Source organism: Takifugu flavidus, chromosome 8, assembly GCF_003711565.1.
Source record: "Takifugu flavidus isolate HTHZ2018 chromosome 8, ASM371156v2, whole genome shotgun sequence".
In the NCBI taxonomy this organism is placed as follows: domain Eukaryota; kingdom Metazoa; phylum Chordata; class Actinopteri; order Tetraodontiformes; family Tetraodontidae; genus Takifugu; species Takifugu flavidus.
The window spans coordinates 585,001-612,449 of record NC_079527.1 but is presented as its reverse complement, the minus strand read 5'-3'; the positions used below and the strand labels follow the sequence as shown (position 1 = coordinate 612,449).

At 51.7% G+C, this 27,449-nt stretch overlaps 4 protein-coding genes and 1 long non-coding RNA gene across 11 annotated transcripts in view; 1 reads left to right on the top strand and 4 right to left on the bottom strand.

Annotated features, from left to right (window-relative positions):
* Positions 1–65: 65 nt before the first annotated feature.
* si:dkey-150i13.2 (mitochondrial carnitine/acylcarnitine carrier protein) lies at positions 66–3,607 on the bottom strand. Of its 2 annotated transcripts, none has more exons than XM_057042223.1 (9): positions 3,345–3,607; positions 2,825–2,911; positions 2,352–2,479; positions 1,351–1,441; positions 1,152–1,269; positions 995–1,067; positions 773–882; positions 572–653; positions 66–381 (listed from the first exon to the last, which is right to left on the bottom strand). In XM_057042223.1, the coding sequence occupies exons 1-9, from the start codon at positions 3,447–3,449 to the stop codon at positions 369–371; spliced, it is 807 nt and encodes a 268-aa protein (XP_056898203.1). In that variant the 5' UTR covers positions 3,450–3,607; the 3' UTR covers positions 66–368. The 2 variants fall into 2 exon arrangements, with proteins under 2 accessions (XP_056898203.1, XP_056898201.1); XM_057042221.1 differs by having other exon boundaries at positions 572–693; positions 3,345–3,605.
* Positions 3,608–4,128: 521 nt separating this feature from the next.
* Positions 4,129–9,157, top strand: ndnl2 (necdin-like 2). 3 transcript variants are annotated; one of them, XR_008951910.1, is made up of 12 exons: positions 4,129–4,228; positions 4,400–4,471; positions 4,520–4,537; positions 4,569–4,688; positions 4,790–4,853; positions 4,976–5,055; positions 5,123–5,217; positions 5,304–5,383; positions 5,503–5,545; positions 5,623–5,685; positions 6,254–8,341; positions 8,529–9,157. XR_008951910.1 is itself a non-coding variant. In XM_057042220.1 (12 exons), exons 2-12 carry the CDS (start codon positions 4,409–4,411, stop codon positions 6,341–6,343), a joined length of 831 nt encoding a protein of 276 aa, XP_056898200.1. In that variant the 5' UTR covers positions 4,129–4,228; positions 4,400–4,408; the 3' UTR covers positions 6,344–6,525. The 3 variants fall into 3 exon arrangements, 1 of the variants encoding a protein (XP_056898200.1); XM_057042220.1 differs by lacking the exon at positions 8,529–9,157 and adding an exon at positions 6,056–6,170 and having other exon boundaries at positions 6,254–6,525; XR_008951911.1 differs by lacking the exon at positions 4,520–4,537 and having other exon boundaries at positions 4,400–4,459.
* LOC130530734 (6-phosphofructo-2-kinase/fructose-2,6-bisphosphatase-like) lies at positions 6,476–14,772 on the bottom strand. 4 transcript variants are annotated; one of them, XM_057042217.1, is made up of 15 exons: positions 14,415–14,536; positions 11,191–13,052; positions 10,693–10,818; positions 10,307–10,403; positions 10,168–10,234; positions 10,014–10,088; positions 9,877–9,933; positions 9,682–9,803; positions 8,880–9,087; positions 8,657–8,803; positions 8,484–8,588; positions 8,181–8,310; positions 8,047–8,109; positions 7,909–7,973; positions 6,476–7,779 (listed from the first exon to the last, which is right to left on the bottom strand). In XM_057042217.1, exons 2-15 carry the CDS (start codon positions 11,270–11,272, stop codon positions 7,720–7,722), a joined length of 1,404 nt encoding a protein of 467 aa, XP_056898197.1. In that variant the 5' UTR covers positions 11,273–13,052; positions 14,415–14,536; the 3' UTR covers positions 6,476–7,719. The 4 variants fall into 4 exon arrangements, with proteins under 4 accessions (XP_056898197.1, XP_056898198.1, XP_056898196.1 ...); XM_057042218.1 differs by lacking the exon at positions 14,415–14,536 and having other exon boundaries at positions 11,191–11,957; positions 12,068–13,929; XM_057042216.1 differs by lacking the exon at positions 11,191–13,052 and having other exon boundaries at positions 14,415–14,772.
* Positions 14,773–15,020: 248 nt separating this feature from the next.
* The window catches only part of LOC130530739 (neural cell adhesion molecule L1-like), a 19,965-nt gene continuing 7,536 nt past the window's right edge, over positions 15,021–27,449 (bottom strand). The window contains 30 exon segments of the mRNA XM_057042227.1: positions 15,021–16,975; positions 17,122–17,133; positions 17,236–17,308; positions 17,381–17,512; positions 17,588–17,737; positions 17,829–17,942; positions 18,015–18,185; positions 18,545–18,667; positions 18,758–19,013; positions 19,301–19,407; positions 19,913–20,138; positions 20,209–20,279; positions 20,357–20,563; positions 20,669–20,770; positions 20,889–21,016; positions 21,120–21,279; positions 23,679–23,839; positions 24,067–24,118; positions 24,121–24,177; positions 24,271–24,289; positions 24,292–24,416; positions 24,502–24,633; positions 24,706–24,890; positions 25,255–25,369; positions 25,508–25,678; positions 25,860–25,982; positions 26,064–26,230; positions 26,380–26,482; positions 26,830–26,844; positions 27,097–27,356. Coding sequence (XP_056898207.1) covers positions 16,717–16,975; positions 17,122–17,133; positions 17,236–17,308; positions 17,381–17,512; positions 17,588–17,737; positions 17,829–17,942; positions 18,015–18,185; positions 18,545–18,667; positions 18,758–19,013; positions 19,301–19,407; positions 19,913–20,138; positions 20,209–20,279; positions 20,357–20,563; positions 20,669–20,770; positions 20,889–21,016; positions 21,120–21,279; positions 23,679–23,839; positions 24,067–24,118; positions 24,121–24,177; positions 24,271–24,289; positions 24,292–24,416; positions 24,502–24,633; positions 24,706–24,890; positions 25,255–25,369; positions 25,508–25,678; positions 25,860–25,982; positions 26,064–26,230; positions 26,380–26,482; positions 26,830–26,844; positions 27,097–27,238 — 3,858 coding nt within the window. The 5' untranslated portion in view covers positions 27,239–27,356 and the 3' untranslated portion in view covers positions 15,021–16,716.
* On the bottom strand, positions 22,129–22,683 carry LOC130530740 (uncharacterized). The gene is made up of 3 exons (XR_008951912.1): positions 22,615–22,683; positions 22,467–22,537; positions 22,129–22,396 (listed from the first exon to the last, which is right to left on the bottom strand). It is a non-coding gene; the product is annotated as an uncharacterized LOC130530740 (long non-coding RNA).

The following is a 27,449-nucleotide window of genomic DNA, read 5'->3' as shown; positions in this document are numbered from 1 at the left end:
ACATCAAACCCTCCTTTCTACCCACAATATCTGAAGACTCTGATGGAGATGAAAGACAATCTTGCTGTAGATGTAAAAGACTTTATTTAAAAACACAACAGAGCAGAAATTCCACACTAAAAGCACAAACTGCTCCCATTCTTTCCAAATACTGCGTCCATTTAAATATCGTGAACACGTGTTTGTGTCTCATACACAACAGTGAAAAAACTATATAATAAAAGAATATAAAAGAGAAATGTAATATCTGAAGTCCCAGTTCCACATGACCAGTGTAACACTGGGTAGTCCAGCCTGGTGACTGGTTCCCAGCTAGCTTCACCAACTGGGTGCAAGTGCGTTCAGTCCCTTTAAAGCCACCTCGAACCCTAAAAAGCAGGCCTGGGGAGGAAGACAGGAGCAGAGATGACCACAGGACAGGATTAGTTCATTTTAGTGGGTCCAAATCAAATTTCCTCATTTTGTGTCCAGCTTGGAGTCCTTTAATAAGACGGTTCACACCCGCTGATTGGACGTATGACATGTATGACATGTATGACATGTACGACATGTATGACATGTAAACAGGTACCGCGTTAGCAGGGAAGGCTCGGAGGAAGACGGCATTGAAGCCTTTATAGAGCGCCGCAGGACCTTCTTCTCTGAGCAGAGTTCTGAGCACATCAAGCAAACCGCTGTACTTCCCCTCTGCAGCTGAACACACATACACACATGCGCGCGCAGTTCATTTGAAGAAAGGTCACATGTCCGCCTGACTTTTTCACAAACTCACCTGTCTGGAAATTGGACTTGAGGACATCTGGAGGAAGAGCGATGGTCCAGTTGAGAATTCCAGCTACCCCTCCTGCCAGGAGGATGTTGGGAGTGCTGAGCTGGCTGACGCTGTAACAGGAATGTGGTGTGTTCATCTTGGCAGACACGTGCAATGCGAAGCTTAATGTTTAACAGACCTCAGATCTGCTCACTGTCCTGGATGCTAGTCAGGGTCACTCACCTTTGACCCTCAGGTGTGAGGGCTCGTTTGAGGTATTCATATGTGAGGAAGTATAGACCGTTGGAAGGCACGTCTGAGAGACAGCCGGCACACACATCGATTAAAGCTTAGTCAGTCCACACACACACACACACACACACACGTCTGTCCAAGTTACCTCTGATGAGCGTCAGAACGGTTCCTTTGTAGACGCTGCGGATCCCCTGTTCTTTATAGAGTCGGACTGCACAGTCCAGTGGCCCCGAGTACTTCAGCTTCCCACCACTGGCCTGAACCTGAACGCACCATGTAGCATTGCACTCGTGTGCAGTTCAAATGCACACACAGACACACAGACACACACACACGTATCCTACCTGAAGTAAACACTTGATTCTTTCTCCTGGGGCAACAATGACCGTGGTGAAAACTCCTGCCAGACAGCCAGACAGGAAAACCTGAGTGTGCCTGAACACAACAGAACAGAGGTCCATCAGGTCCATGATGTCCATATTGGACACACAACCACACCAACACCAACGCCACAACGTAAGGAACGTCTACAACGTCCTCAGTAGAAGCACTATTTCTTGGTTAGACTATATTTCCACAGGGGGATCGTTCCAGACAGGAACTTCCTACACAGGTCCGACGATGAATCAAGTCCCTTCCAAAATAAAACAGGTGTTTAGTGACACTGGACTGAGAAGAGGAGGGGTCCCGGTTCCAGCCCCGGTCCGGACAAAACACAGGTGTTCTGATGGTAGGGGAAGGTGCCAGAGCACCTTCACAGCACTGCCGCGATGCCCTCGAGCAAGGTGCCGAACCCACAAATGCTCATATAGGTCCCTGTACTGGTGACCCTTCCAGGGGGGGACCCAGTTAAGCGGTTAAGAAGACGGTAGACGGTTTATTGACTGTTGACTTTATCAAAATACAAAAAGGAGGAAAACTAGTGACCCAGTCAAGAAAAGCTCAGACGGAACCATCAAGAAACCAAAGCAAACTATGCTGGCCTCATCTGTGGAGACTATAAGAGGAAAGAAATGTTTTCCAGACAGGAAAGATCACACACACACACACACACACACACACACACACACACACACACACACACACACACACACACACACACAGAGTTCTCAGAAACCAGAGGACTTAAAGCCCTTCTGGACAGGAGATACAGAGGATTGTCCAGCCTCCACATTGACACGTACAGATATAGACCAAGAGGCAGATGGGTCACATGGTGCAAAGGGGGCGGGGCTCCGTGAAGAGACCAATGAGAGTAGAGGGGAGGGACGGCAAGGAATTGCTCTATAACTAGCTATTCTGGGCACACACACCACCGTGTGTATGTGTGTGTGTGTGTGTTTACGTTAGAGGTGAGTTCAAGTCCGTCTGCTGGAGCTGTTTCCCCAGACCAAACCCAAAGAAACTGATGGCCATCATTGGAGCGACACCTGCCAGAGGAGCGCCCATACCTTTATAGAGGCCCAGGAGTCCCTGGACACACACACACACACACACACACACGGAGGCAGAAATGATCAGGAGTTATGGATAATTCATCTGTGTAAATTGTAATTCAAGGTTTTGCCTTGGAACACAGGTGGGCAGCAAAATATCAAAGGTCACGTGGTGAAAATCACGTGACTCTGAACTTTGCCTGCAGTTCTTCTATTAACTGGTTCTGTTCTGGATCCAGGTAAAGGACAAAGGCTGGAAAATCATCCGTGATGATTCCAAATATGATGACATGAACATGCTGCCCTCTCCGGTCAGTCCTGACTGTCCAGAGACATTCTGAAGGGTTGTGTGTGTGTGTGTGTGTGTGTTTGTGTCGTTCACCTCTTTGGACACGGTCTTTCTGAAACAGTCGTACGTCCCCGTGTAGAGGACCGTGCAGGAGGATCTGGGCTGCGTCTGCAGCCTCACCTGAAACACACACACACATACACACACACACACACACACACACAGCTTTGCGTCATCACTAAATCATGATGTCAGCTCCAGTTTGATGGCCCTTCAGAGGTCACACACACTCCCGCGCGCGCGCGCTGCCCTGACCGATAAGGAAAGACCCGTTAAAGATAAAAGCGCGGCCGTTGAGGTTCAGAGAAATTCCTGACACGTGCACGAGCCTGACAATAATCCTCTATTCCTTTCTTCTGCCATTGACAGGTGATCACCTCCCCAGTCTGACACCTGTCGCCTCCAACTTTTAAACTTTTATCAGCTCCTGTCGGTAGAAAGGCAGCAGCGAGGCTCCTGTAAGCGCGTTAATCCTCCTGATCACTGGATCAAACCGTGACTTTTAGTGGATTCATGAATGGACGAGCAGAAGCACAGACGCCCCGTCACAGACCTTGATGGTGTCCAGCGGGTGTCCAGCCAGCAGCAGGCAGGCTCCGGCCACTCCTCCGGCCACGAAGTTCTTCAGCGGGGACGCGCGTCCTCTGTCTTCCCCCATCCTCTCTCTCTGCCCGCATGGCCACAGGCGACAGCGGGACCCGGTCCGCTTCTGCCCGCTGCACCTCACCGTGCAGCACCGCCGTCCCGCCTGCGTGCGCGCGTCCGCTCCGTGGAGATCTACCGGTGTAAAGGGAACAGCGCCGCCTTGTGGTGACGAGTGGTTCCAGGTGAGTTTTTAATTGGTTTTAATTGTATATTTAGACGTTTTAGAGATGCGTGTTGTGGCAGATTAATGACTTAAAAACTGTTTAATCACACGCTTTAACATCCCCTCGCTTCACTTTTCTTCACATTGCACATAAATACAAAATAAAGAGAAACTGTTCCTATTATTCACATTTTCCGATCAGAATTTTCAGTTAATAATTGCAAGATAAACACACGCGCATTTGATATTATTTCTTGTCTCTCGTGTGTAAGTCAAGATCTTCATCATGTTCTTCATCGTGATTTTCATCATGATTTTCATCATGTTTTATCTTCTCATTTTCTTCAGTTGAGCTGCAAGTTTCACGTTGCTTCTTGTGCTGTGGATCTAAAAATAGATTTCATATGACTTTACATATTTACCACATTTATGTACTTATATACGTGTCTATACAGCGTGCACACATGCACACGTTTAGTCCCGTTTATTAAAGCACAAATGTGTGTCGATCGAACTGTTGCTGATAAAGTTTTAGTCGAAAAAGTCGCGGGAACCGGGAAGCGATGACGTCATAAGCGTGCGTCCGCCAGAAGCGCAAGCGGGAATTTTACTGTTCGGAAACCGTTTCGGTAAGGAAAAAGGGTCGTTTCTGTCAACGGGGTTTGGTTAACGATGATTCAGATGGTTCACTTTCCAGCTGTAGTTGGTCTAAACGTGTCACTAACGTCTCCTTCAAACGTCTGTTTTTGTTAAGTCACAAATGTATGTAGATCTTTGCAAATGTGCCTTTTCTCTGTTAGTGGGTGGTGATGACGCAGAGAGGCAGGTCGGCAAACCCACCCCGCTCCTCTCAGGCTGCAGTGAGTCCGTCCGTCCGTCCGTCCATCCATCCACCCATCCATCCATCCATCCATCCATCCATCCATCCATCCTTCCATCTATTCATCCAGTGTTTCCTTGTCCATGCAGAGACATTCTGGCTCCGGCCGTGTTCAGGAGGACGATGACGACTCCTTGTTCACTCAGCCAAGTACCTCCCAGGTCCAGAGAGGCTTGGAGAAGCTCACCCCCGCTCAGGTTGAACGAAAGGTAGCACACAGGTGACTTGTGGGTGAACACACCTGTTGAAGTGTGTTTTCATGCAGTGGAGTGTGTCTGTGTGTGCGCGCGCATGTGTGTGTCTCCTGCAGACAGCCGAGGTGGTGCAGTTCATCCTGGTGAAAGACCAGAAGAAGTTCCCCATTCGTCGAGCAGGTAGCGCCGCAGCAGGCTGTGCTGGGCCTCCGGTCCTGGTTCCACCTGCGTTTGTGTGAGATCTTCCTCCTGTTTGGATCGATGTGCGTTATGGACCTGAGATTAGGATCTTTTGCTTCCAGACCTCATCAGAGTGGTGCTGAAGGAGTATAAAAACATCTACCCAGAGGTCATGAAGAGAGCGACTCGGACGTTTGAGCAGGTGGGTCCAGAGCCACCGGATCACCTCCGTGTTGATCACACATCAGCTGACATTCTCTGCTCACCAGGTCTTCGGACTCAGGCTGATGGAAATTGACCTCAAGAATCACTTGTACATACTTCAAAACAACCTGGAGCCCGTGGGGGCAGCTTCCCCGGTCACGTGAGATCTGCTTCAGTGAAGGATCTGTTTGAGATCTGGGATCTGCTGGTGACTCTGAGTGTGTGTGTGTGTGTGTGTGTGTACAGGAAACCCTGCAGCTCAAAGACGGGCCTGCTGTGGGTCATCCTTAGTGTTATCTTCATGAAAGGAGGCGTCGTCAGAGAGAGTGAGTCGGGTTCTTTGATCTTTCTGGGTTCTTCAGCAGAACCATCTGGTCCGTGGGTCAGAACCGCCACGTTGAACTTGGTCTGGAGTCACCGGGTGGGTCTCTGCTTTGTGCTGCAGGTGTTATCTGGAACATCCTGAAGAAGCTGCGTGTTCAGCCAGGGTGAGCTGACCTCCTGGTCCAGGTCCAGGTCCCGGGATGGGTGGTGGTCAACGTTCTGTTCTGTTCTGTCCCTGCAGAGAAAAACACTCGGAGTTTGGGGAGGTGAAGAAAGTGGTGACGGAGGAGTTTGTACGCCAGAGGTACGTCTGGGCTTCCCCCTCTCTGTTCACAGCTCCTGACCTGGCCCGCCCCTGGTCCTGGCCTAAGCCCAGACATTAGCTCAGTCGTGTTATCACACGCAAGTGGGTTCGGCAGGTCATAGGTTCCAGTCCCACTGGGACCAGCTGGTGTGTTCAGAGCCAGTTTCTGTCAGACCATAGACTCTGGTTTATACCACACCAAAGAGCAGCCGGGGAAGGTCCAGTCCAGCCGGCACCACAGCCGAGGTGAGCCGGGCCTGGTGCCTCCCAACATCTGCACCAGGATCCAGCTGCTGTACTCCCAGTTTTAGCCTGTCTTGATGTGTTTAGCTCAGGCTGTGATACGGCATGTGTGTGTGTGTGTGTGTAGGTACCTGGAATACGTCCGTGTCCCTCACACAGAACCCCTGGAACACGACTTTTGTTGGGGTCAGCGTGCTGTTGCAGAGGTGTCAAAAGCCAAAATCCTGGAGTTTATGGCTGAGGTCGGTGTGTGTGTGTGTGTGTGTGTGTGTGAGGGGAAACACCTGCGTGGTCGCTGAGCTGGATCACCTTTGTGATGTTTCAGCTCCATCAGCAGGACCCAAAGAGCTGGTCGCAGCAGTACAGAGAAGCCCAGGCGTCCTCCCCACGGGCCGGAACCAGCAGCCAGAGATGAGGCCGTCGCCCCGTTGCTCCCGCAGGGGACAGGAGGCGGGACGTGCGTCCTCCTGTTGTTGTTGACACCCTTGAGATGCGTCTGCGTCTCCTTCGCTCACTCGGCAACGTCACGTCTCCAGAGTCATAGCAACACTGTTAGCATTTGTTGTTTATTGAATAAAGTGTTCACCATTGCTCACACTCGGTGTTGTTACATGTCACGGGGACAAGAACCGAGCGGTGAGACGAGGTGGTTGTTCAGAAACCGCAGGACGGGACAGGAAGACCTAAATAAGAACATGACTGTACATAGCAGCATCTCTGAAAACACATCTGCTGTCCATCCAGATGTGGGAGCTAACGTTAGCGCCAGGGGTCGCCGCCATAGCAACACTGTTAGCCTAGCGACAATGTTTCAAATGGCAGGTCAACTTTCTACTGCATATTTGTGAGGCACATCTGGTGGTTCAGGAGCCAGATGTTTGCCTCTGGTTTCACACTTCACAGAGGATTATGGGAGATTTTATTTTGCATGAAGTCAAAATAGCACCAAAAATATTAACGTGGAGGAAAGAATATGAGCCCAGCTGTGTCTTTACTGAGAATCCAGCTGAATGTAAACCTTGACGTTCTGGCAGCCATCTTGTTTCCCAGGGGGTGGGGCTGATTCAAACCACGCCCCAAAGCCCGCCCTCACCTGTCTATGTAAACATTAACATCCAGAGGTGCAGAAAATGTTACATCTGTCACCTGCAGCTGCTAGCTTAGCATAAAGATGGAAGTTTCCTGACTGGAGTTCTGGCTTCCTCATCCAGGCGGAACATTTCTGCTCATCCTGGGTCAGAACTACCGCGTGATTGGTCAGAAATTCAGAGTGTGCGTGGCTTGTACAGTAAAGCGCAAACGTCTTTTCAGCCGGGCAGAACTACGTTAGTTCCTGTTCTTTAGTCCCGTCAGCAGTTTTTCCTGCTCTTTTCCTCTGTAAAACACGAGTTGGTGTCAAACTTCTCTCTTTTTAGTTCACGCCATCTTCATCAGTAACGAAGAAAAATCTCAAGTCTTAGAAATACAAAAATACCATCAGAGCTTCCAAAAATATTCTGTTGCGAAATCATTTGAGTTCTCCTCAAACTTGGACACAGACTTCGTGACAAGAAATGGTGCTAGCTGAGGTTAGCATGGTAACTATGGTAACCTGAAAAAGTGTTTCAGAAATAACAGTGAATTCCAGTGAATTTCACGTCACTGTCTTTGGCCTGAGCCGTGGTGCATTAAGGTGCGTTAACGCTCATAAAAATGCAGGTGAAAGGAACAGCCTAGATAACCGACGACTGGGATTACGTCCGTTGAAAAGGTCACTTTGCTCGACTGCGGCTGGAGATAGAGCCTGACGGTCTAGATGTGGTCTGGGACGGTCTCCAAAGCCTCCGCGGGGTCCCTGTTCACATCTACGTTCTGGAAAAATGACAGAAACGGTCATCTGAAGTCACCTGACTCCTCTTTTTAAAGATGCAGCTCACCCCAAAGTTAGCACTGTTAGCTAGCTAAACCTCATCCAATTAGGACAGTTTTCACTGAACCTACCTCTGGTCTGTCTCTGTGAGTGTTTACAGCCTCCACGTTGAGGAAGACGGACTCGACTCTGCAACCTAAAACAAAGAGATTGGCGTGAAGTGGCCTGACGAGGAGGTCCTCGGGGCAAAGGCGTGAGGCTGGACTCACCGTAGGCCACTGGGGTGAGTTTCAGGACAGTGTGGAGAGGACACTTCAGGTAAGGAAGCTCGTCTGAGACAGAAGACACACGGTTTAAATGGGGGTATTCGCTACGTTAGCTTCAGTGGGGGGGCGTGTCTCACCGGCACTCTTGTCCAGGAAGTAGGCCAGCAAACACCTCATGACGGCCTGATGACAGATGACCAAGACGTTCTCCTGCCTCTCCAGCTCCATGATGACTGGCTCCAGACGGTGGACCAGGTCCTCGTACGACTGAAACGCACAGGCCATGGATACTGTCTCTGTAAGGGCACGCACCTCCTGGCCCTTTCATATTGTTTTATGCAGATGCTAAGCTAGTGTAGCATCTATATCTTCACACTAGCACATGTCCAGCCACAACTCTCCAGGCTTAGTGGGTCAGAACTGCACGTTCAGGTTCTCACCTCTCCTTTAGGGTAGCGGTAACGATACTTGTCTTGGTCTCGCAGTGCAAACTCTTCGGGGAAATTCTCCTGAATCTCCTCATAGGACATCTCCTCACACACTCCCTGGAGCAGAAGAAACCAGACGTGAAGGTGTGTCACACAGCACGCGGACACGAGGAGGTCGCACTCACGGCATCGATCTCGTTGAGGGCCTTCCACTGTTCGTACTGGACTCCCAGAGCCTCGGCAGTCTGGATGGTCCTCTTCATGTGGCTCGTCCAGACCTTCAGGTCTCTGATGGACTGGTCGCGCATGTACATCCCCAGAACGCTGGCAAACTGTCAGAAAACCCCGGACAGTTGAGCTCCACCAGCAAGTTTAAAAGACGCCTTTCCATGTTTCCGTATGTCTGACCTTTGCCCCCTGAGACGACAGCCCCAAATCTCCCCCAATACGACCCACGAGGTTGAGCTCGCTCTCGCCGTGGCGACACAGGTAGATGGACCTCGGCGTCACGTGGATGTTCATGAGGTAGTAGACGATCCTGCTCTGGATGTGGTCCTGGACCCGATTAACCAGGTACCTGCTGCCCACGTTGAAGATCTTGATGTAGGACAAGTTTCTGCGCAAAGTTCCAGACTTCAGTCACCCAAAGCGAATCTGTCTGTTTATAAGACGTTTATGATTCTGCATTCACAGACTGATATTCAATCCACTCCAACATTAATAAAGAGCATCTGCTAGGATCCAGACCAGGGGTGGGCAAGTCCAGTCCTCGAGGGCCAGACTTTCTGTCCTACAGGTAGACAACGCTTTCACCTGGGGTTCCACTTACCTTGGTGAAAGCAGTTCCTGCCTGGTTGAAGCTGGAATCCAACCCTCAAGGACTGGATTTGTCCTCCCTTGATGACCAAGTCCAATCCATGAAGGCTGGATTCCAGCCAGGTTTTGCATCCAACCAGGTAGAAACCGCTTTTGCCAAATGAGGCGGAACCCCAGGTGAAAGTGATGGGTGAACCCGGTGCCCTCAAGGACTGGACTTGCCCACCCCTGATCCAGACGGTCTGCACAGAAAGTTGGTCTGACCCCTGAACGAGTATCAGAGGCAGGACAAACTGCCTTCAACGGGAGGAAACCTTGAGTAGAACTGGGCTCATATGGGGGTGGGGTCTAAACCCGAGCCTGGACTGGTTCACACCGGTGTTAGTGGCCTCACCTGTCCTTGGTGTCGTCCAGGGGGATGTAGGTCACCTGGTAGCATTCGATCCTCTTCAGGAAGTCTGCCACCGCTTCCTCCTTGTCACAGCCTGCATAGTCCGGACTGCTCAGCTTCACTTGCTGTGGGATGTGAATAAAGCGGTCAAAGGATTGTAGACTTCTGCTGGACTCTACCGTCGTTGGCTTCACCTACCTTAATGTTCTCAGCAATGATTTCTGGATCGTCACATATTGACTCCACAAAGAAAACCTGCACACGTTGGGGTCAAGTATTAAAATCAGGCCGCAAAAATAAGGTTTTCAGAGACCGAAAGGAGGCAAAAACCTGACCTTGTATCCGTTCTCCTTGGCAAAGTTGAGGATCAGATCTCTGCGGTCGGGGGTGGTGTTGGTGGCGTCCAAAACCTTTAAGATCACAAGTTTTGGAGTTTAATATTGACTAAAAGAGGCCACTCTGGTGCCGCAGTTGTGGTTGTGAACTCACCACCACCTGGCCCATCCCTCTGGTGAAGTAGTCACACACGTCCCTCAGAGCAGCAACGATACAGGCCCTGAAAATCCACCAAGGTCATTAACCCACAGAAACCCCCTGGATTAAAGTTCTCAGCACACGGCGCTCATACTTGCGTATCTTCATGGCCTCCGCGTTGTCGGACCTGAAGAACTCAAAGCTGTTGTAGGAACCTGCAGCGTCTCTTCTGTACTGGCCCACATTGAACGCTGAAGCACAGACAGACAGACAGACAGACGGTGAACACAACACCCTTTTTAGCATGAATCTGTTGGTTTGGTCAGGTTCTCCAGAAGCTTCAGGCTGATTCCATCCTTAAAGTCCCCGAGAGACACTTGGGACAACAACAATATAGACCAGCAGGGGTCAGGATGACCGTCTGAGGTCTAGATCGGACTGAGGGGGGCTGGTGGGTCAAAAACAGGGACGCTTTTATACAGATGACAGCCAGTTCTATTGAACACCGGCAGTAAAGTGGTTCAGACTCGTCTCTGGTACCTTTGGTGGTGACACCGATCCAGTTCAGGTATCTGGTCAGCTTCTTGGAGATGTAGGTCTTCCCTCTGGCCGGGAGTCCCACCATCACAATCATGGTCGGGGAGTTGGTGAACTGGGGCACTGAGGCTGAAACACGCACACACACACACACACACACACACACACACACACACACACACACATGGGTTTCTGAGGTCTGGACTGAATGGTTGAGACTCTGCCCCTTCCTTGGACCCTCCTGACGATGGTTTCTACGGTTCTTCTCACGTGGGCGCTTGTCTCTGTTGGGTTTTTCCCAAAAGAATCCGCTCAAAATGGAAGAGCGGAAGGGCCGATGTTCACCGCTGAGGTCACATGACGGCGTGGTCGAGGTTAATGGCCTTCTGGCTAAACGCCACGCGATGAGGTGGACATCAAAATCTCCAGAGGCGAATGTGACACACCTGATACACATTAATCAGCACACGCGTGTGTGTTTTTGTGTGCATGTGTACTCACAGCCTCTACGTTGGCTCAACCTGCTCTTCATACAAGGAACCCAGGTCTTCTCCAGACGGGTCTGAGTGAGCCTCTCTGACATCGCTTCAACAGGCTAGTGCGTCCGTGTGAGTGTGTGTCTGTGTGAGTGTGTGTCCGTGTGAGTGTGTGTGAGCAGCATGCAATAAAGAGGAGCTCTCAATTGACAGCAAGACTTTTGAGCCGTCACGCGCCGTCACTTTGTGGGTTTGATTGGATGCCGGCTCAGAACCGAGTCTGTGGTTGGACCAGTCGCCTGTCAGTCATGTTGTTTGGCTAAGACGAGGTCATCGACCAATCGTAACATGCAACGGTAACCTTTGTCCAGGCACACAGGAAGCAACGCTGTGTGTGTTCTACTTAGTGAGGACCAGTTTACCAGCAAAGTGAGGACAACCTCAAAGGTATGTCTGAGGGTTCAGACCTGGTTTAAGGTTGGGTTTAGGCAGGAGCTCAGGAGCTGGGGGTGGTTATCCATTAATGTCCTCACAAAGACAGAGGTATAGATGTGAGCTGTTTCACAGTTTTGGACAGGGTTAGGGGCTGATTTTAGTCCGCCACACTTGTGGCGACCTGAACTTGGTGTTTCTGAACAAGATCGGGAGGATCTTTGACCAGCAACACCTTCCTGTTCATGTCCAGCTGGGCGAAACTGAGACAGGGGCCGGTCCACCCAAAGGACAAAGCAGCCAGTCACAAATGGTCCAGAGCAGTGAAGATGTCCACGTTGGACAAACCAGACCACCAAACTAGAAGAACAGCAGAAGAACAGCATCAAATACGCTAGGGACACGCTAGAACCCGGGCGTCTCCCTAAACAGGTGAACACCCAGCCCCTCCTGGGTCATGTGACCCTCACCTGATGAGTGACCCCATCAGATGGTTTCAGTCAACCTTTGATTAGCTGATGAGCGTTAATGACAGCTATTCATCAAGCGGGGGTCGCTTGATGACGGCCATTCAGCCCGGCGAGAACACAAACGCGGTGTTTTCTGCTACACAAGATCGGCTCGACACAAGCGGTCTCATCTCAGCGTAGCGTGGGCGGGGTCTTCATAGCGATGTGGTCTCCAGACTCTCTTTAGCATGTAACACAAAAACAAGTGTGGAGGACATGGAAAGGTCCGCTGATACAATAAAGCCTTTATTACAGTCAGAGACTTTACAACGTGCACAACCAGAAAGACGGGAAATATTCGCACAACTCTGCACAGCGTAATTTCGTTTTGTTTGTTAGCAGCAGACAATGAATAAAAGTTAACGAATCAGTAAAGAATAAAATAATGAACCTTAAAGTATGCACACAGCATGCAAGTACAAAAACAACTAAGCAACACTAACAGATTAGTTTATCAGATGTTGATGGGCTTAATTTACATTTTGCTCATTAGCAAAATAATAGCAAAATAGCCCTCGTAGAGTGCAGCCCCCCAGCGGGGGGTCACTGGGAGGGAGGTCAGAGTCTTGCCTTCCTTTAATGGGGGTGGCTGGACTAAAATCTTTACAAGTTAACCGGTACCATGGAAGACCAAGGCTCAAAGTCCCTCCACAGTCCAGGACATCACCAAAAATGTAAACAACATTAGCTCTGGTGGCTAACTAGCATATACAGGAAACACAAACGTTACGTTCTAAGTAAACCAGTTTGTTTCAGGGGAGCTCAGATTGATGTCAGTAGTGTAAAAAACTAGTTTCCAACAACTCCGTGACCAGTTGCTCACTGGTTGTTGCAGTAACTTAGGTCCCTCTTCAACTGTCTGCCGGTTCTGCTGATTGTCCCTCAGCCTGGTAAACCTTATTTGGGGTCTGGCCGTGTGGCTGTTTGACCAGGTCCAGCTCGTAGCCTTTATTTGTTTAGTGAAACAAAGAAAACTGTTTCAGTTGTGGGTTTGAATCCTCTGGCGGCTCCTGAGTGGCGTTAGCCCCCCTGGCCAAACAGAGCATTAACAGCCTCGTTAGCATATTCAGCACCGCACCATTCAAACGTTCAGCCCTGATACCCCTGAAGGAAAAGCACCAAGAGTCTCAACTCTCACCAAACCGGTCAGAACTGAAGGAGGCCAAACGTTGTCCTACGGTCCAGTTAGGCCTGATTATGGTAGAAAGAATACATGAAGCTTAGCAAGATTCTGCTGTGGTATCATGTCTTATCCATGGCCAGTGCACGTCCGTTCATCTCATCTACATCAGGACTCCAAAAACCACAACCAAACATTGCTATTTTAATTCAAGATCTAATGTCATTAATTAATTAAAGGCTAATGCACCTTTTAACTATGTGCTGTCCTTGACGTGCCCATGACTAAATTGATTTTTACACAAAAAAGTTAGTTTAACTTTTTTTTTTTTTTTTTTAAATGGGGAAACTGCTGCGTTTAGCTGCTGGAAATGAGTTAGAAGCTTCTCCAGCAGGATGTTGCACGAATCCAAATGTCGTATTAACGATAAATTTAACTCAGAATCGCGATCTCCGAACACTGGCGGTGGCCCCGCCCACGGTCTGACGTCACCATATGTCTCAAGCAGATATCTCCTGATATCTGGACTCTGTCCTTGACTGTCCAACATGTCCACGTGATGACCACAGGAAACACTTCAGATTCTGCTGTTGTGGGAAATCACACAAAAACACACCTCGGCAGGGTTGCGCAACACTGTACGACCGTGCGTGCGCGCGCGAGGCACAGACTGCAGCTTTTCCGTCTCCGTTTGCAGGATTCAAAACTCACCTGTGCTCTCGCATCGCGCGCGCTGCCGCCGCGCCGCCACGCGCTGCTTGGCCTCCATTTATTTTCTTTGCGGGGAGAAGGAGCAGAAGCCACGCGGGCTGTTCCTCATCGCAGTCCTGCTCCCCCCCCCGCTTCCTCTCCCAAAATAAACGCAGGGCCGTCAGCCCGGGGTCCTGAAGCCCCCTCCCCCCTCCCGATCCGGGGCTGCGGCTGCGAAAGTCGCGCCTTTGTCCCGCAGCAGAACCGCATCAACCTTCCTTAAATTTCACAAGCTGCAGCGCGCGGACCCCGCGGCTCTTACGTAACCGCTCGTGGAGCGCGTGTCAGCGCTTGAGACGTCATTTCTTTAATTCGTGACGTAATGATGACCACCCGCCGTGCATGTCCATCAATCGAAATGATCGAAAAATGACCTTTTGTGAATATGCACGACATTGTGTGCCTGCGTGTACCCCTGGCTGCGTGCGTGTCACTCACCGTGCGGCAGCTGGATCCTGAGAATCCTCCCCAGGGGGCCCGGCACAGTGATCCGGTCCTCCGTGATCGCTCCTCGGCTCATTCCTAGGGTCTCCTCCGATCAAAGCGCGCGCGCGTTTGCGTGTGTTCGCGTTGCCCTGAATGTATCTCCTCTCGCTGGGATCCAGTCTGCGGACTGGAACCAGTCCTCCCGCTTTTAACTGCCGGTTGTTGGTGCCTCCTGCTGGGCGCGCGTGCGTGTTTGTTGTTGTGAGCCACTGTGCACGTGACCGCAGCATGCAGGGAGGCTCTCTGCCTGTGTGTGCGTGTGTGTGTGTGTGCAAATGAAGGACTGAGGACCAGTAAAGTCCTTCAGAACATCATCAGCATGACAGAGGAGACACCAGTGGACACACCCAGTGACACCCGGCAACAGCGTCCAGCTCAAGGGTGGAGCCAGCAGGTGAGACGTCTTCTCCACCTTGATTAGTTCTTTTCAGTCATGTTTAGAGAAGGTGTGACGGTTAAACCAGGCAGGTCTGAGTGTGTGTTCATGCGTAAACAGTCAGGACTCACATCTGTCAGAACGCACACCTGGAGACAAACAGAGTTGACAGACCAGCTGAGAACGTTCACCATGTTCTAGTTTATTAGTTGGTAGTTTGTGGTTAGTTTGTTGGCTACAGAACACAGCGCACAATGCAACAAGCAGGCAAAACATCTGCAGCAGTCTCTTTCTCTCCCTCTCTCTCTCCTCTCTCTCTCTCTCTCTCTCTCTCTCTCTCTCACACACACACACACACACACACACTCTTATCTTCTGCTGATCTGATCACATCTGCCATTGATTAAGATGCTGCTGCTCTCGGATAATTTTCAGGATTATTATACGTACAAAAAGGCAGCAAACAATGCAGAATTCAGACTGAGGACCCAGTGGGGCCAGAGTGGACCAGAACGGGGCCAGAGTGGACCAGAGTGGGGCCAGAGTGGACCAGAACGGAGCAGAGGGGCCAGAGCGGGATCAGAGTGGGACCAGAGTTCCATGTGGCGACGCCACAAAAGTAAACATTCTGTGTAGGGAGGTCAGTCCCCTGGCCGCCTGCAGGGCCGCAGAGGCCTCGGAGGACAATCTGTGTTAGTACTAGTGAGGAGACCACTGATGGTCCTCGTCTTCTCCAGGTGACACCAGAAGACGAGCCTTGGGGAAGGGGTGGGACTCCAAAAAGAAACGAAACAGTGGAGGAATAAAAAATTACAATTTCATCGTCTTATAAAAGAAGCAATTGAAATAAAAAAAGAGACAATCTCAAGGTTCTATTTACATTCAGAGAACGAAGCCTCAAGTTCTCTCAACTCCAGGGGGGCCATGTGTCTGCTACAGAGGACCACCCCCCCACAGAGCTCCACATAGATGTTTCAGCACGTTCCTGCCAGTGATCACAGGCTACGGTGGCCCGGAGGCACCAAACACTCCAAAAACAACCAGACGATTCACGGGGAATCGGCCCCACGCGTCTCCGTGGTGACGGGAGCGTTCTGACTCTGAGGAGCTCTCCGGGCCACCGTAGCACCTTTGACCTGAACCTGGAGGGAGGCTGAAGAAGAAGGGAGGGCGAGGATGATGAGGAAGAGTGAAGCTCTGGCAGAGGAAGGAGAGCAGGCTCAGCTGGACTCTTAAGGCAACAGATCTCCATCCCTGCAGGGACGGGGGACGCGGACAGGTGGACAGGTGTGTTTATGCTAATGTGGTCAAGCAGGACTGCTTTCCTTCCTCTGCACCAGCCGAGTGCGCTTCCTTTTCTAACATTGCCACAAAGCTAACAGCTACAGCTAACAGCTACACCAAACGTTTTCAAGGAGCAACACAGCAGCGCAGGTTTATAGAGCAGCTACATGTCCTCTCCCATCACTTTCGACTGGTCTCTTTCAGACGTCTCTTCTGGATTGCAATCATGCTGTGGACAAACTGCTGGTTAGTTGCTGCGACTCAGTTAGTTTTATGAATATTAGTCTGGATTCTTCTCAGATAATCTGAGCTAATCTGAGCTAATGTGAAAGGCGAAATGTAACCAAGCAAAACTGAAGCCAAGCAGCTGGTGCATCCATCTCTTCCTCCATCCCTCTGTTCCTCACCTGTGTGTGTGTGTGTGTGTGTGTGTGTATGTGTGTGTGTGTGCGTGCGTGCGTGTGTGTGTGCGTGTGTGTGTGTGTGTATGTGTGTGTGTGTGCGTGTGTGTGTGGTGTGTGTGTGTGTGTGTGTGTGTTACAGGCAGTGGAATCAGGAGTGGTACGTCCCTTTGTGTTTCATGTGCGTGTGGGTCTAGCTGGGCCGGTTGAGGATGCTGGACATGGACGGGGCAATGGGGGGTGGGGGGACAGGGTTGACGGGCGAGGTGGGTCCAGAGCTCTCGTTGCCGTGGGGAACAGGCCCCCGGCCGCTGTACTGGCCGATGAAGGACCCGTCTTCGTTGAACTGGATGTCCATGCTGTCGCCGTACTCGGCCAGCGAGTCGTCGCTGCCCAGCTTGCTGTCCCCACAGATGGACGGCTGGCTGTCCGAGCGTTTCTCGTCCCCGTCGCTGAGGAGGACAATCAGCCTGTTATTCACCTTAATCCCAGCAAACCGGTGAAGAAACTGGTGAAGAAACTGGTGAAATCAGCGTGATGGACTATGAGACCGAGGCTGTGGTGGGACAGGAAGTAAGACATGCAGGTAAGTCCTCACCTCTCCAGAGATCTGCAGGGCAGCATTAAGGACAGAAGAAGGGCAGACTCAGGTGTGCAACAGACCTCTATGTTCCCCTCCTCCATCACCAGATCACAGATCACTGTGACTCACCTGTACTCTCCAAAGGTTTCGTCCTTCATTGGCCGAGCTTCAGAGTCCACATCCTTCTCTTCTTTGTCCTTCACTGAAGGGACAAACGTCACTGTGACTCCTCTGTGCACGTGTGTGCGCACGCATATGTGTGTTGTTGACTCACCTGCGTATTTGCCTCCTTTGCTGCGTTTGATGAGACAGAGGATGAGCAATATGAGGATCAGCAGCAGGATGGCGCTGATGAGTCCAATCAGCCAACCGCGCGCAGCGAAACCAGTGGGCATCTCTGACGGTACTGGAAGACACACAGGTGAGGTCACACTGGTCCTGGTCCACCTGTAGGACAGTTCTCAGCGTGGTCCACACCCACCTGGGCCCACAGTCTGGACAAAGTTCTCCCAGCGAGTGTCGTTGTTGTGGATGATCTTCAGGTGGTAGTGAGTTCCTGGCTGGAGGCCCGTCAGCGAGTAGAAGCCTTGTGTGGAATTCACAACCTCTGACCTCTCCCAGTCAGCCCCAGCTGCAACACACACACACACCACACACACAGAGGATCAGGACGCTTGTCTCTGAGGGTTGTCCCACAGGCTGAGGGATGAGGACAAACTCACGGCTCTTCCTCAGGTACTCAACGTGGAATCCGTGGTTCCTGTTTCGCTCTTCGGGCACCCAGCTGAGATTAAAGGAGGTGGTTCCAGTAACTATGGTGACATTTGATGGAGGAACTGGAAGGAACCGGAACACAAAGGGGAAGATGAAGACGGAGTAAAAATGTCTCGGAAACAATCAAGTCGCACCTCCTTCCAGCATGGTGGCGCCCCTGAGTTGGATGGGTGGGCCCTCCCCGGCGGCAGTGTAGGCGATCACCTTGAAGATGTAGTAGCTGTTGGGGTCCAGGTGGTGCAGCTCAAAGTGGGTGACGCTGGGGTCGCTGATCATCTGCAGCAGACTCTCGCTGTTGGCCCCCTCTGCTCCACACACACACACACACACACACACACACACACACACACACACACACACACACACACAGTGGTACCACCAACAGCGAATCATCACAATGATGCGTGGAACAACAGGGTTGTCCACAAAGGGCACCTTAGTGTGCGCTCCTCTCTCAGGAAGGTGGAGAACACAACTGCTCCAGCAGATGGCGCTACAACCCTCCCAAAACAGACGCACAATTTTATAGTGGATTTTTAAATCGACTGTAAGTGTGAATAAAACAACGTGGCCTGGTGGAACCCATCCAGATCTTTCCTGTGTCTCCTTTATATGTGGGGAAAACCCCATTTGATCACAGCGTCTCCACGGTGACAGCTGTTACCTTGTTTGTGCTGGATCACATATCCCAGCAGGATACCGTTGGCTTCGGTGGGAGGAGCCCAGTAGAGGATCACTGAAGTCTCTGATGGACTCTGCAATTTGAGCGATGCAGGAGGGCCAGGAGCTGCACACACACACACACACACACACACACACACGGTTGAGCATATCTATAAATGACACCAACACACTCTACAGGGGGAGATCATCTCACCTCCCTCTGGAGTGCTGAAGCGGCGCGGGTCTGAATGAGGCCCCTCTCCTTTGCTGTTGTAGGCGGTGACGGACAGCTCATAAAGGGAGAACAGCCTCAGTCCCGTCACCTCCGCTGAGGTCTTGGGCCCTCTGACCACCACCAAGCGGCGCTCCTTCCCTTGCTTGGAACGCTCGTCTCTGTCCTCCTCCTGGTGCAGCTTCTCCAGGGACCTCCGGTGGCGCTCGGTGGGTGGACCGAGCCTCAAGATGTGGATCTGAGAGATAGACAATGTCCACTTTTAGGTCCAAAGCATTCATAGTTTGGCATGTCGCCACCGTCTCAGCCAGTGACACTGCTAAACAGCTCAACGCCATTATGTTCACCACCGGTGATTTGGAATTTCTTGCTGCGTAAGAGGGCGGCAGCATTTCCGAGACCTCTTTTCTCACGTCTCTGCTGTCTCTGCTACTGATTTAGAGCAGATGCGTGATGTAAAGCGGACCTCTTCAGTCCGCCGGAGACGCAGCTGCCTCCATGGTGTTTGTTGTGTGTCAGAGCTACCTTGTAACCCAGCAGCAGACCGCGGACGTCCTGAGCTGCGTCCCATTTGACCGTGACCGTGCTGTTGATCACAGTTGTTTTAACTCCAGTCGGAGGCTCAGCAGGTTCTAGCAGAGAAGAGATGATTAAAGAAACCAAAAGTTACTCAACGGAAATCCTAAACGTCTTCAGAGATGCTAGTGCTATTGCTAGCGCAGGCAGCGGCGGGATAAAAGCAAAACTCCCTAAACTGTGTGGGCTGATGATTGGCTAGCATGGAGTTGTGTCCATCGGTCCAGAAAGAACGTGACTCTTGACCTGAAGACCTTTTAGCTTCAGCCGGCACACAGCCAGTCTCTGTTTCCATTCCAAAAAAACCCCAGCGCGCAGTAAAAACCAGTGCCTCCAGCGGGAGACGTCAGCTGAATGTGCAGCTATGTTAAGACATTTGGTTGTAAACTGCCTCGTTCTGGTCGGATCCAGATCCTGGTCTCATTAAAACCAAAGACAGGCCTGGAATGTAGTCTGGAAACGAACAGGACCTTAGCACCGTGCTGGTTGGGTCTCTGTTTACCATAGTTGAGTTTTCTGGTTTTCAAACACAAAGACTAATCTTAGAGAAAGGACACCTACTGTCCTCCCCCGAGTGTCCAATCTTGGGTTCTGGTGCCGGTCCGGATCCCAGGGAGTTGACAGCCTTGACTTTAATCTCAAATGGGGTGTATGTTCCAGTGTTTTGGACTAAAAACGGAGGAGACTTCACTTCGGCGGAGTTCCAGCGCGCGTCCCTCTTCCCGGCCTCCCGCCATGACACCTCGTAGAGGAAGCCGTGGCCATTGTGGTACATCTTGTCCATCTCCTGCGAAAAAAAGCATTTGGTGAAGAACAGCGACACCAGCATCAGAGTAGTATGCAGGCGAAACACTCACATCCCAGGTGATGACCAAACTGTCTGGGTCTGCGGACTCGCTGCGGACACCCGTGGGGTTCTGATCAGGGACTGGAGGAAGATGAAACAAAGGCCTTAGTGTGGTCTCCTCGGGGAGCACGATTCAGGTTGGGTTCATGAGCAGATACCGGCTGGTGAGGTTCTGTAGGTGTCCGAGGGCTCGCTGGGGTCACTGCGGCCCACCTCGTTGACAGCGATGACCCGGAAGCGGTACGTGCAGAAAGGGCGCAGGCTGAGCTGCACGTGTTGCACGTCGGCCGGCACTTTCTTCATCTCCTCCCACTTCCACTTCTTCCCCTCTGTGTGCTGCTCCTCACGGAATTCCACAATGAAATCTGGCACGAATCAAAACCCGTGAGATTATCGGTGTTGCCAGGCAGCGTTCAGACCAGACGGCTTATACGGTACACGTTTACACGTGCTAGGCTAGAGTTCTGTACCGATCATCGGGCTGTTGTGGGCGGAACCTGGGGTCCAGTTGAGGGTCAGGTTGTGGTCCGTAACTTCAGCCAAAGACAGATATTTGGGAGGGTCCGGTCGGTCTGAGGGTCCAAAATAATAGCAGCGAGAGATGAGCTATCTTTGAGGGGACATCTGTTCGTTTAGAGGTTAGCATATCTCAGATGGGCCTCAAGTAGATGTGTGTTTTAACAGACGTACCCACGACGGTGATGGACCCCATGGCTTTGACGTGGTCCAGGAGGGAGATGACCTCACAGGAATACTGAGCACTGTCGTTGAACTGGATGTTGGACACTTTCAAGGTGCCGTCCTCGAAGACAGAGTACCTTCAGAGGGACACAGCAGCATCTCAGTGAACGTCTTCACAGGTAAAGATTAAAGTCAGGAGGAGCATGTGCTCATGTCTCCTCAGTGGGTTTCTGGTCTTACTTGTTGGCCGTTTCAGATCCCATCAGTTTGTGTCCATCTCTCCTCCAGACGACCTGGGCCGGAGGCAGCCGAGGGTCTGTGTAGAATCCACAGGTCAGCAGGGCGTTGGTCCCTCGGAGGAATCGGAGGTTCTGAGGGGGCGCCGGTATGACCGTCCGGTCTGACAACAACAGCCAACATCAGCCTTCCTGCCACCATATGACCACCCCTGCACTTTCCGTCCATTACATGTTAATGTGTGTTAATGTGTGTGTGGTGTGTGTGTGTGCGTGTGTGTGTGTGTGTGACAGGGACTGACTGTAGACTTCCAGGTGAGCGTTGATGGAGATGTTGTTGTTGTGTTTCACAGAGCAGCTGTAAACTCCGGCGTCATCGTGGTCGACCTCAGATATCACCAGTGTCCCGTTAGTCATCAGAGAGACGCGAGGGTCCGAGAGCAATGGGAGTCTGTCCTCAACCCTCCCTAAACACACACACACACACACACACACACACACACACACACACACACACACACACAGATCAAAGATTTGTGTCTTTCTTGTATGATAACAACTGCAGTTGTAATTTGACAGCAGTATTGGGTCTTTACAGGTCTCGCTGCCTCCCCGCGGTTTTTACTGGCTCCGTGTGTCTCACCTGTACCACAGGAGGCGATACAGCACACGTGTGTGGGCTGATGATTGGCTAGCATGGAGTTTGTCCATCGGTCCAGAAGAACGTGACTCTTGACCTGAAGACCTTTTAGCTTCAGCCGGCACACAGCCAGTCTCTGTTTCCATTCCAAAAAAAACCAGCGCGCAGTAAAAACCAGTGCCTCCAGCGGGAGACGTCAGCTGAATGTGCAGCTATGTTAAGACATTTGGTTGTAAACTGCCTCGTTCTGGTCGGATCCAGATCCTGGTCTCATTAAAACCAAAGACAGGCCTGGAATGTAGTCTGGAAACGAACAGGACCTTAGCACCCGTGCTGGTTGGGGTCTCTGTTTACCATAGTTGAGTTTTCTGGTTTTCAAACACAAGACTAATCTTAGAGAAAGGACACCTACTGTCCTCCCCCGAGTGTCCAATCTTGGGTTCTGGTGCCGGTCCGGATCCCAGGGAGTTGACAGCCTTGACTTTAATCTCAAATGGGGTGTATGTTCCAGTGTTTTGGACTAAAAACGGAGGAGACTTCACTTCGCGGGAGTTCCACGCGCGTCCCCCCTCTTCCCGGCCTCCCGCCATGACACCCTCGTAGAGGAAGCCGTGGCCATTGTGGTACATCTTGTCCATCTCCTGCGAAAAAAAGCATTTGGTGAAGAGCAGCAACACCAGCATCAGAGTAGTATGCAGGCGAAACACTCACATCCCAGGTGATGACCAAACTGTCTGGGTCTGCGGACTCGCTGCGGACACCCGTGGGGTTCTGATCAGGGACTGGAGGAAGATGAAACAAAGGCCTTAGTGTGGTCTCCTCGGGGAGCACGATTCAGGTTGGGTTCATGAGCAGATACCGGCTGGTGAGGTTCTGTAGGTGTCCGAGGGCTCGCTGGGGTCACTGCGGCGGCCACCTTGTTGACAGCGATGACCCGAAGCGGTACGTGCAGAGAAGGGCGCAGGCTGACTGCACGTTTGCACGTCGGCCGGCACTTTCTTCATCTCCTCCCACTTCCACTTCTTCCCCTCTGTGTGCTGCTCCTCACGGAATTCCACAATGAAATCTGGCACGAATCAAAACCCGTGAGATTATCGGTGTTGCCAGGCAGCGTTCAGACCAGACGGCTTATACGGTACACGTTTACACGTGCTAGGCTAGAGTTCTGTACCGATCATCGGCTGTTGTGGGCGGAACCTGGGGTCCAGTTGAGGGTCAGGTTGTGGTCCGTAACTTCAGCCAAAAACAGATATTTGGGAGGGTTCCGGTCGGGTCTGAGGGTCCAAAATAATAGCAGCGAGAGATGAGCTATCTTTGAGGGGACATCTGTTCGTTTAGAGGTTAGCATATCTCAGATGGGCCTCAAGTAGATGTGTGTTTTAACAGACGTACCCACGACGGTGATGGACCCCCATGGCTTTGACGTGGTCCAGGAGGGAGATGACCTCACAGAGAACTACTGAGCACTGTCGTTGAACTGGTGTTGGACACTTTCAAGGTGCCGTCCTCGAAGACAGAGTACCTTCAGAGGGACACAGCAGCATCTCAGTGAACGTCTTCACAGGTAAAGATTAAAGTCAGGAGGAGCATGTGCTCATGTCTCCTCAGTGGGTTTCTGGTCTTACTTGTTGGCCGTTTCAGATCCCATCAGTTGTGTCCATCTCTCCTCCAGACGACCTGGGCCCGAGGCAGCCGAGGGTCCGTGTAGAATCCCAGGTCAGCAGGGCGTTGGTCCCTCGGAGGAATCGGAGGTTCTGAGGGGGCGCCGGTATGACCGTCCGGTCTGACAACAACAGCCAACATCAGCCTTCCTGCCACCATATGACCACCCCTGCACTTTCCGTCCATTACATGTTAATGTGTGTTAATGTGTGTGTGTGTGTTGTGTGTGTGCGTGTGTGTGTGTGTGTGACAGGGACTGACTGTAGACTTCCAGGTGAGCGTTGATGGAGTTGTTGTTGTGTTTCACAGAGCAGCTGTAAACTCCGGCGTCATCGTGGTCGACCTCAGATATCACCAGTGTCCCGTTAGTCATCAGAGAGACGCGAGGGTCCGAGAGCAATGGGAGTCTGTCCTCACCCTCCCTAAACACACACACACACACACACACACACACACACACACACACACACACACACACACCACACACACAGATCAAAGATTTTGTCTTTCTTGTATGATAACAACTGCAATTGTAATTTGACAGCAGTATTGGGTCTTTACAGGTCTCGCTGCCTCCCCGCGGTTTTTACTGGCTCCGTGTGTCTCACCTGTACCACAGGAGGCGATACAGCACACGTGTGTGTCTCACCATGTAATGTGTGGTCGTGGGGAGCCGAAGACTTCACAGTCCATCAAGATGTTCCTTCCTCTGTGACTCTGTACAGCAGCCCGTCAGAGGTCAGAATCTGAGGGGGCAGTTCTGACACACACAGACCACATCAGTCCACATGGTAGGGTCAAAGGGGAATTACCCCCCACTCACACAAGCAGATAGGCTGTGGTACCCACTTACCGACCACATGGAGGAAGGTGTGTTGAGGAGGGCGGAGCCATGTTTGTTTGTTGCCTCGCACTGATAAACCGCCGTGTCAGCAAACACCACATCCCTCAGGATGAGCACGCCACCAGACACGCTGCGGCGAGGCTCTTCGTCCACCTCTGCACCGAAGTTAAGGGGAACGAAGGGGTGTTAAAGGAGCAGGTCGGTCATCCGTTCATCCAGGTGCAGTCTGGGCGTTTGTACCTCTGATGTTCTGACCGTTGATGCTCCAGGTGATGGACGGCGTAGGGATGCCTTCAGCCTGACAGTCCAGGCGGACAGTTTCTCCAGGGGAGTACAGCTGACTGGCCGGCTCCTTGACCCAGTAGGGGGCCGCTGGGACCAGAACACAACACTGTTGATTCATGGTTATGGTCCCATTATTCCATCTGAAGCGGACATGCTGACCTTCCACAGTCACGGTGAAGGAGTGCGTGGTGAAGCCATGGCTGTTCAACGCCTTGCACTCGTACTCGCCGTCATCGTTCAGGCCGATGCTCTCGAAGTGGAACCAGCGTTTGTGCTTGTCCAGCTGTCCGCTGGTCTCCCCCAGTCTCCCATCCTTCTTCTTCCACTCCACCTTGGGTGTGGGTCTGTGGAGAAGGAGCATGAGAGCTATGAAACCTGACAGGAAATTATAGTGTTCCACGCATTAGCATCATTCGGGCTACTCTCAGCCCTTCTACCCGATGGTGGAGCGGCCTCCAGAGCTCTGTCAGAGCAGGGGCCACCCTCTCTGCTCTTCTAAGAGCTCCTGCTTCTCCTCCCCTCTTTATATCCCTCTCCACAGCTCTGCTCTGGTAGTTGGGAGTTGTTCCAGGTAGTTTAGGACTGTTAACTACTATTTTATTCACACTGGTCACCTGGTGGCTTGTTTGTCAGTCGCTTTGGGCAAAAGCATCTGTGAAATGACTCCAAAAGAAACACACACAAACACATAGAAACTGAGGTCCTTACAGGCCTTTAGGTATACACTCCAGGGTGACCCTGTGGCCCCTGAGGGCCAGCACAGAGCTGTGGGGACCAGTGTGTTTGAAGAAGTGAGGTTTTCTAGCTTGAGCCACGTCATTACCTGGATGGAGGGAGAGAAGGAGAGAAGAGCAAGGGATCGTGAAGATCCTGAAGTCAGCGTTTCTGGTGATTTATTCAACAGTTCAAAGGTTTGTGGGTCCAATTCTGCTGAGACTTGGTGGCTCTTGCGTTTACTCACTGGGCACCACCGTCAACGAGATGACACTCTCGGTCAGGATGGTCCTGGCAGCCAAGTACTGAGCGTTGCACATGTAGTCCTTCCTGCTGTCGTTCCTCAGGAGGTTGGAGAAGTAGAGGTTCCCGTCCAGACCGACCAGCACCCTCTCGCTCTGGCTGATGTGCACCATCACTGCCAACAGAACATAAAGGGAATAAAGACGGAGAGCCTGGGTTCCTCAGCTCAGCCAAACCCCCGAGGAAGCAGATGAACAGGAAGGAGGAGCTACAGAGAGCTCTACAGTCATTAATCTGAGTAGTGCACGTTGTCCCAAACCACCAAGGGATGGAGGGATGCCAGAGGTCACACTCACATTTGTCCATCCAGTGGATGACTGGAGGAGTGGAACTTTCTGGAGGGTTGCAGGACAAGATGATGCTCTCCCCCTCGTAAGACCTCTTATGGACCTGCTGCTGTTTGGGGAGCACCGGCTGAGCTGAAACACAGGGTCCACCATTGTCATCACCTTCATCAGGTCAAGCCAACCGACCTCAGCCCTGACTCATGTCAGACCCACCCTCTACGATGACCTGCACGCTCTGCGTCATGGCGGTGCCGTAGTCGTTGGAGGCGTAACAGCGATAGTGGCCTTCAAACTGCTGCAGAGGCTCCTCTTCCTCAGCCATCAGCGTCCCCGAATGAAGACCCGACCGTATCAGCACTCCGTCTTTCACCCAGTGGAACCTGCAGCAGACATGGAACACGCCACTGTGAGCATTCAATTCCTGTTCAGGCGGAAGTTCAGAAGAAGGAGACCGAGACCAGAGGTTCTCATCCAGAGGTGTGAGGGAGGTGGAGGACAGAGGTGTGACTGTGTGTCTGTGTGGACCTACGTGGGTGGGGGGTTACCCGTGGCCTCGCAGGGCAGATGGATGTCCACTGGAGAAAAGGCTGTGATGGACTTGGGCACCTCAAAGAGCACCGGAGGCTGGGACACTGAACACAAACACAGAAGTCAGCCGCTGCACGTGCATGTGCACGCTTCCACACAGAGTCCACCTGACTTTCATCGCTATCATACAGGACATAGACATGTCCTGGTTCCATCCAGCTGCTCCTGAGCTAACCACTTCCTGCTGAACCGTCGGCCGTTAACAGACTGTCCACCCCGGCGGCTAAGCTAACCTCACCTGCTTAGTAACACACGTCTTTGGAACACACGCTTTTATTTAAAGCCATCATTCCAAATGTAAATCAGATTATTATTCCAGAATGAACTTTGATCTTTGGTCTGAGGTAATGGAGGTCATGGAGAACCTCCAGCATCACTGACAGGAACTTACTGTTGCCCGCTTTGTCTGTTAGTCCAGAGGGAAGCATCAGAGAGAAACAGAGACACAGACAGAGTTAGTGGAACGATCTGATCCCTCAGCCTCCCTACCCTCCCTGTCTCAGCTCACACACCTAGGCTGACCTCTGACCACTGAGAACCAGTTCAGACCAGTCTACCAGCTTCATGTGCACCGGGTCACTGCCCCCTGCTGGTTGTCCCAACCCTCCTGTCCGTGGCTGCATGTGCACCGGACATGTGTGATGGACGCAATACTCACAGTGTTTGGGGATTTGGATGGCTCCCAGAGCAAGAGGAGGTGTTGTGATGAGGAAGGTGAGGGGGGAGAGGAGGAGGAGGAGGGGGAAGTCAGGGGCAGACAGCCCCCTAGAGCTCCTCCACCAGCGCTGTGACACACACATCTTTCAATGTCCCATGAAAAGAGATGCGGGACGCCCACACGCTCATCAACTCACAAAACAATAATCAAGACACAACACAGTCCTGGTCCTGGTCCTGGTCCTGGTCCTGGTCCTGGTCCTGGTCCTGGTCCTGGTCCTGATCCTGGTCCTAAGGAGGAGAACAAAGGCTTAATTTAATCACACATCAGCGTGTGTGTGTGTGTGTGTGTCT